This window comes from Dasypus novemcinctus, chromosome 24 (assembly GCF_030445035.2).
Source record: "Dasypus novemcinctus isolate mDasNov1 chromosome 24, mDasNov1.1.hap2, whole genome shotgun sequence".
NCBI classification, from domain to species: Eukaryota; Metazoa; Chordata; class Mammalia; order Cingulata; family Dasypodidae; genus Dasypus; species Dasypus novemcinctus.
Genome location: NC_080696.1, coordinates 24,091,828 through 24,099,376, shown reverse-complemented (window position 1 = coordinate 24,099,376; position 7,549 = coordinate 24,091,828). Strand labels below are relative to the sequence as shown.

Here is a 7,549-nt window from a genome sequence, read left to right as displayed (position 1 = left end):
TAACACCCCACACAAGTGTTCCTCTCCTGCCATAGTTGAACACCTCTGTGGTCCAAAACTTCTTCAAAAAAGAAGCTTAATATATTGCCAAAATCAATTAATAGGAAAACAAAATATTAATGATAGGTTAACAGATTACTTGTTTATGGCTATAGTTTCATTGGAGGTACATGTTTGCAATCAAAACACCACCCATGTTACTAGGGTGCAGGCAGGGTTTAATTCCACACTCCTAGCCATTTCTCAGTTGCTATTTCTCATATGCCACCTGTGGTGGATTGAATTGTGTACCCCAGTATTAGTCTACATTCTGGTGGCTGTGGACCCCTTGTGAACAAGATCTCTTCAAGATGCATCTTCAGTTAAGGTGTGGCCCAAGTGTATCAGGTTGGGCTTTAATCCAGGATACTGGAGTCTCTTATAAGCAAAGGGAAGTCCGGCAGAGAAATCACTGGGAGCATCCTGAAGCTGGAAGTCCACGGAATCCACAAGAGAAAGGAGAAGACACGGCCATGTGCATTGTCATGAAACACAGAGCCAGTGACCAAGGAGAGAGCTGGCAGCCAGGCCCAGAGTGACACAGCCTTCTGGTGAAAGCATAGCTTTATTGATGCCTAGATTTTGGACTTCTCCTAGCCTTAAAGCTGTGAGCCAATGAATTCCCATTTTTAAGCCAAAACAGAAACAAAAATAAAAACAACCCACCACCCACAGTGGTGGAACTTCCTATGTGCCAGTTCTGAGCCACATGTTTTGTAAATGTTAGCCCATTTATTCTTCATGAACGCCTGGCCAGGAATTCCCATTTTGCAGAAAAGGAAACTGAGGCACAAAAAGGGTTAGGAACTTGCCCAAGGTCACAGAGCTAGTAAAGAGCAGAGGTGAGGGAATCAGAGAAAATTCCCATCACGCCCAATCTGCGCAAGTTCACAGGAGTGTGTGCTTCTCTGGGGAAGAGGTGCCCCGGTGGAGGGTGAGGCCAGGAGGTTGTGTGACCTGAACATTGGACCCCAGGTCATGAACCCAGGCTCCCATAGCCCCATTTAGCCCATGGGGGTGCCCTTGTGTGTGTGTGTGGTAGGATAAAGGCAGGCCCAATGACATGAGGGGATCCCTCCCAGGTGTGACAAAGGGATTGCTGTTTGGAGACGCTGAGCCGACTTCTCTTGGGTGCTCGATCCCCTTGGGCTCCGGCGATGGCCTCGCCTCTGTTTCCCACTGGACACACGGACCTCAGTTGTTCTCAGTTTGGCACAGCTGCCTGAATTGGAGGAAGCACCCAAACTGAAACCAAAACTGCTCGACTTCTAGCGTTAGTCCCAGAGCCAGACTGGGGCACTCGGCGGACCCGCCAGGGCCCGGGACCACGATCCCCACTTCCGGGGTCCCGGACCGGGCTCTGACTGCAGGCCCCGACCCTGTTTTGCCCGCCAAGGACCCCTCTGCGCCCGTGCTCCCCGGCGTTCCCTCCCCGGGCTGCGCCCCTCTCTCTTCGAGTACCCCTTCCTGGGGATGGGCCCCCAGGAGTGGGCGGTGCCCCAGGAGTGGGCGGTGCCCGGAGGGCGGGGACAGGGGCGGACCCGTGGAGACACCGAGGCGCGCCACCTCCCGCAGTGCTTCTGCAAGCCGACAGATTGCAGGGCGGGATGGCGGTGCGCAGCTTGGGCCGCGGCTTCGGGCGGCTCCTGGGCAGCCTGCCCGGGGTGAGTGCACCGTGGCGGGCGATCTCGGGGCGCACACGCGGCGCCCCCGCCGGAGCGCAGCCGGGCTCATACCTGGCTCTGAGCGCTCAGGCAGCCCAGGAGCCGGCCGCCTTTTGGGGGCCGCTGGCGCGGGACACGCTCGTGTGGGACACCCCCTACCACACGGTCTGGGACTGCGACTTCAGCAGTGGCAAGATCGGCTGGTTCCTGGGAGGCCAGTTAAACGTCTCGGGTGAGTGAGCTGCAAGGGACCCAGGGCGCCCCTATTCACGCGTTCCGTGGGGGCTAGGGGAGGTCCCAGGCTGCAGCAGCGGTCCCCGGGTCCAGCGGATGGCAACCCGCGACGTGGCAGCCCCACCTGAGCGCGCTCTCGTCATTCTGTCCATCTGCTCTAAACCATGGTGCCACCCCCACCGTCGGCCCAACCCCGGATCCCACCTCGACTAGAGGATCCAGCTCCGGCTCCCTGAGCCTGGGCCTGGGGGCAGGGTGAGGGGATAACCAGCTGCTGGCGTGGCACCAGCTTCTCTATCGTCTCCCAAGTTGATTTCCTGGGTTTCCCCGGGCCACGGAGGATGAGCGTGCGAGACACAGCGGGTCGCTGCGGGGCCCAGGCTGGGGTGGAGGGCGCGGGGCGCCCCAGCTCGTGTCCCCCTGGCCGGAGGCGAAATCGAAAGGCGCCTGGCTGCTGTCACTGTCAGCTGCCGCGCCGGGCGGAGTCGCTGCCTGGGGACAAATATGCTCACGTAAACAAACCCGGCTGGAATGACTTGCCCCCTAGCTCCGGACCTGGGAGCATGAAGGAGCTGCGCGGCGGCCCCACTTTTCCCTTCAAAGCCCCAATGCCTGTGGTAGAAGCTTGAGAGAGGTGGAATCCACAACTGTTAACAAGGATACACAGGAACCCCCTACCCCGAGCTTTGGGATTGACAAAGATACTCACGAACCCCCTACCCCAATCTAAAGGGCTAATTTGGCCCTGAGGACGGTGGCCAGTTGCCCAGCTTTTGGAGGAGGGGGCTTCGGCCAGGTGGGGGCAGTAGTGAGGGGCTGCTGAATTGTCCCGAAAGATGGGGATCAGGGTCAGGTGAGGGGAGAGGGGGTTGCAGTTTAAGGAAAGGGCCTGAGAGGTCATATTTGCTTTCTCACCGGTCTTAGTTATTCTACTTCTCTGGATCCACCTTTGTAACATGGGGGGTGATAATGCCCAGTCCCCTAGCGCTTACTGGTGACCAATAAGTAGTAGCAATTTTTAATTTATTATATTCAGAGATAGCTGTAAAATAACAGTGTCTTGTAGTTATTTTTCTAACAAAGAAACTTAAGGAAAAGTTGAGCCAGTTTTTTTTTTTTTTAACTTGTCTTACTTGGCTGGTTTCATCAGAAGCAGTTTCTTAACTACTAGATAAGTGTTTTCCTTAAAACGGAGTCAGCAGCAAGCATCCTTGAATGAGTGGGAAAACCCATTAGACTTGCAGAGCTGGTGGAATGTGTCCTTGAAGGGGAGGAGAGCAACTCGTAGGGGGCGGGGGAGGGAAGAAAGTGTACAGTGCCCTTGGAGGTTGCTGTGGCAACTTCTTCTCCAATGAGACAGGGATTGGATCTCACAAGGCAAATGGCCAGACCTCATGGGTGCTGCTCAGTCAGGGTCACGGTGTTATTAGCAAGCCATTCTGCCTTCCTCTTTCCTTTACTTATTTTCCCCAAAGAAGCAGCTACCTTACCCAGAAATAGGACTTCAGAAAACTGACTTGTAGGAAAAAAACAGCTTTTCAGCAGCATTCTCACCTTGCAAGTGTATGCCAGTCGCCCATCTGGCCAGGAATGCCCCTGCCTTTTGCCAGTATCCACAAACCACAGAGGTGATAATATGAAAAATATCCAGGCCAGGCCACAGCTGCCCAGAAGCCACCTAGAAAGGTGGGATGGGCATGGACACTTTGCCTGATGTGCTTGTCTTGTGGGATAAAGGCAGTATAATGGCTTTGCTCAGAGGGGCATCATATTTTAAAAATCTTTTTACTTTGAAATAAGTTCAAACTTACAGGAAAGTTGCAAAAAAATGATACAAAAATAATACAGAGAACTCTAACATACTACTCAACTAGACACCCAGATTTACCAACTATTAGCATTTTGCCACATTTGTTTATCTATCTGTCATCTATCTATCTTCTAAACTTTTGAGAGTAGGTTCCATATATCACACTCCTCTAACACATAACATTTCCTTATACATTTCTGAGGACAAGCACACTCACTTATGTAACCACCTTAAGTATAGCTATCAAGTTCAAGAAATTAAACATTGATATAAAGCTTACAATATATTCTAATTTTTCACTTGTCCCAATCTGAAGGACATTTCTCCATTATCAGTTTCAGTCCAGGTTCATGGATTGCATTTCATTGTCATTGTGTTCTTAGTCTCTCTTTTTAACCATGCAACATAAATTTTTCCATTTCAATCACCCAAAGAGACATTACTTCTGAATCTTCCATTACCCCATCAGGAATACCAGGGGTTCTCAAAGTGTCTTCCTCAAACAGCATCATCAGAATCATCTAGGAATTAATTAGCAATGTAAATGTCAGGTCTCATCCTGGAATCAGAAACCCCTGGGCATGGGGCACTGCATCTGTGCTTAACAAGCCCTCCAGGAGATCCCGACGCACGTTAAGTTTGAGAATCACTGATACTCCAAACCTGGGCAGATGAAAGCACTTCTAAAATGGGCAGACTTGGAGTCAGTGTCCTGGAAATAACGCTATGACACAAACAAGCAGACAAGCAAGCAAGTCATGGTAACTGGGTGCTGTAGTAGAGTTTAGTGGTCTTTAGAATTGCATCCGTTTAAATCAGTGCTTTCTCTTGCATTGGTCTTGGCATCAGTTTCTACTTCTGTAAAATAAGGACAATATGTAACCAAATTCTCTTCTAGCTTATTGTTGCATATCAAATCACCCCCAAGCTGAGGGGCATAAAACAACCATTTTATTAGCTCTCCCAGGCTCTTTGGGTCAGGACTTTGGACAGGGCTCCATGAAGTTGACTTGTTTCTGCTCCCAGATGTGCCTGGAACTTGAGTCACCTGAAAGGTTTGCCACTCACATGCCTGGTACGTAGGCTGGGATGCCCCTAAAGGGATAGGTTCAGCTCGACCTCTGGCCCAGAGAACCTACACAGGGCTTCCCTGTGCGCTCAAGCTGCTCCCACCGTGGCAGCTGAGACAGAGGAAAGGTGCAGAGACCAAGGCAGGGGCTGGTAAGCTCTTCTGATCCAGCCTAGTTGACTTTGGAAAGATTAGGAGACCTGTTTGCACCAGTTTCTTTATCAATGGGACAATCAACAGTTTAGGGCAGTTTTCTGAGGAAATGGGAACCTGCTTACAGCACAGTGTAAGAATGCAATAACTGTCTATTATTATTTGTTAATGAATCATGGGGGAGGCAGTGTCCTCAGTTGGAGGAGATGAGGTGATGTGCCTGGAAAACCACTTGCTGTTTGCTAAGAGACTCTGCAGGCCCCAGTGTCCTGTCCTCCCCGGGGCTCAGGGATAGCCAGGTATCAGACGAGTGATGGTGTCAGAAGCCAGCCACAGGACTTTTCAGGGGGGTGGGGAGAGAGTCTCTAGTCCTCCAGTGGCTTGCCTGTATTGCGTTTGTGTAAAACTGCTTTGCAGAAGCAGAGGTTCTCTGGATAGCCAAGTTCTGAAAAGAATCCATTCCAGGCTTTTTCTTTCATCTTTCAGGCTCAACAGATGTTTCTGCTCTGTGGTGTGTAAACTCGAGATGCCAGGAAGTTGCAAATGCAGAAGCTGAGAGTCATGACGTGTGTCCTGTTTCAAAATTTGCAACTAAGCTCTATTTTGCAAACCCCCAAAATCTGACTCTGAGTTTTTAAAAAGTGTATATATTTTTACTTTCAAAGCAGGGGTGTAAAGAAACTATTATATTTAGCTAAGCATTTTAACGTTGAGAGATTTTCTGCATGCTTTTTGGGACACTAATTTTAAGAATAGAAACCATTTTACTGCAGGTTTCTCCTCTCTGTCACATGCTTGACAATAACTCAGAATGGCAGATACATGGAGAACAGCCAGAGGTTATTCTCTGAGCTTCCTTTATCTGACATTGATTAAAATAACTTGTGTACAATCTTCCAGGTAGTCTAAATGAAAACATAAGCCCAATCTCAGGAAAAGACTCTGAAATCTTCCCAAGTTGTCATAGGCATGACTCACTTTAAATAGCAGATGCTTCTGGAAAGTCAGCAAATACAATTTTTGTGACTGATGTACTATCTTAAAATGTGCCTGGGAGGTTTGTCATTGCAGAAAACCCATTGTGAATCTTTCTGTGAATGTCAGCTCTCTAGTTTCTCTTGATCAAAGTTGGAATTTCTGTATCTTGGATTTACTTAAATCCAAGGGGAAGGGTGAGGAGGGAGGGGTATATTCAATTAACCAGCAATTCTTGAAAATGTTTACATCAGTGTGTGTCATCTTTTTAACGGAAACAATAATGCTTTTTAAATACTTAAAAAAACAAACAAACAACCCCTAAACCATGAACCTCTGACAGGCATTTGCTTAAATGCTCCTGGTGCTATGTGGTGCCATGTGGCGGGCGCCTGTGCCTGGACCGTGATTTACAAGGAGCTAATCTCATCTAATTCTCATACCAAACAGCAACATCATTGTACAGATTTGGACATAAAGGCTCTGACTCATGTATAGTGAAGACAATCCTGAAAATGCTCCCGTGCTACAAAGCTTGTGTTCTAATGAGGAGTTGGAAAATAAATCAGAGAATAAGTGAAGCCATGCTGGCGTAACTTGAGGAAGGAACCCCCTTAATAAAGGAATCTTTTTACTTCATTTTTCAAATTATTATCATTTTAAAAAAAGATACAGAGATCACACAAAATGTTACATTCAAAAACATAAGAGGTTTCCACTTGCCCTACTCCCTACACCCCCCACTTTTCCCACATAGACAACTTCTTTCATTAATGTGGTACATTCATTGCATTTGATAAGTACATTTTGGAGCACTGCTACACAGCGTGGATTATAGTTTATATTGTAGTTTACACTCTCTCCCCATCCATTCAGTGGGTTATGGCAGGATATATAATGTCCTGTATCTGTCCCTGCAATATCATTGAGGACAATTCCAAGTTCCAAAAATGCCTCACTGTCACACCTCTTTTTCCCTCTCCGTGCCTTCAGCAACTCTCACAGCCACTGTCTCCACATCAGTGGTATAGTTTATTCCATTGTTAGAGTCACAATCTTTGGCACTGGCTCGCTGCCTAGAGTGGGGGTGGGGATGGGTACCAGAATCCCCCTGGGGCAGGGTAAAGAGGTGTTCAATGCGTGGACCACTGACTGAGTGTAATTGGAGCCAAGTAAGAGGGATGAAAGGGGAGAGATGTTCTTTGCTGGGAAATTTTGGAAAATTGTGCTACATCCATTGCCCAACTCTTCTTGGAAATGTTTGGAAATGAAATTTTCTTGTTCTACTTCCAGGTTTTCTGGGTGGAGGTATTTTGTTTTTAAAGTGGAGAATAAGAGTTTGCTTCCTCCCTCCCTTCTTCTCTTCCTTCCTTAATTATTTCTCTCCCTGCAACAGCAGGAACCATGAACATGTATTAAAAGCAGCAGATGCATGGCATTTTAGGGCTATCATCACCCAAGATGCCACCCTGTAAATTTCTTAGGAGTCTCTTTGTGAACAGAGAGGAAGGTTATTCCATTTGCATTTTCCTTGGGAATGCTGCAACTCTATTCTATCCTGTTTTGGAAGCCTAATTCTTACATTTGCCACCAAAGTCAGCAATG

The 7,549-nt window shown here is 48.1% G+C and overlaps 1 protein-coding gene across 1 annotated transcript in view; it reads left to right on the top strand.

Annotated features, from left to right (window-relative positions):
- Positions 1-1,575: 1,575 nt before the first annotated feature.
- Positions 1,576-7,549, top strand: part of ACSS1 (acyl-CoA synthetase short chain family member 1) — a 54,550-nt gene continuing 48,576 nt past the window's right edge. Inside the window, exon 1 of the mRNA XM_004485211.4 lies at positions 1,576-1,935. Within this exon, the coding sequence (XP_004485268.2) occupies positions 1,647-1,935 (289 nt within the window). The 5' untranslated portion in view covers positions 1,576-1,646. The remainder of the gene's footprint in view (positions 1,936-7,549) is intronic.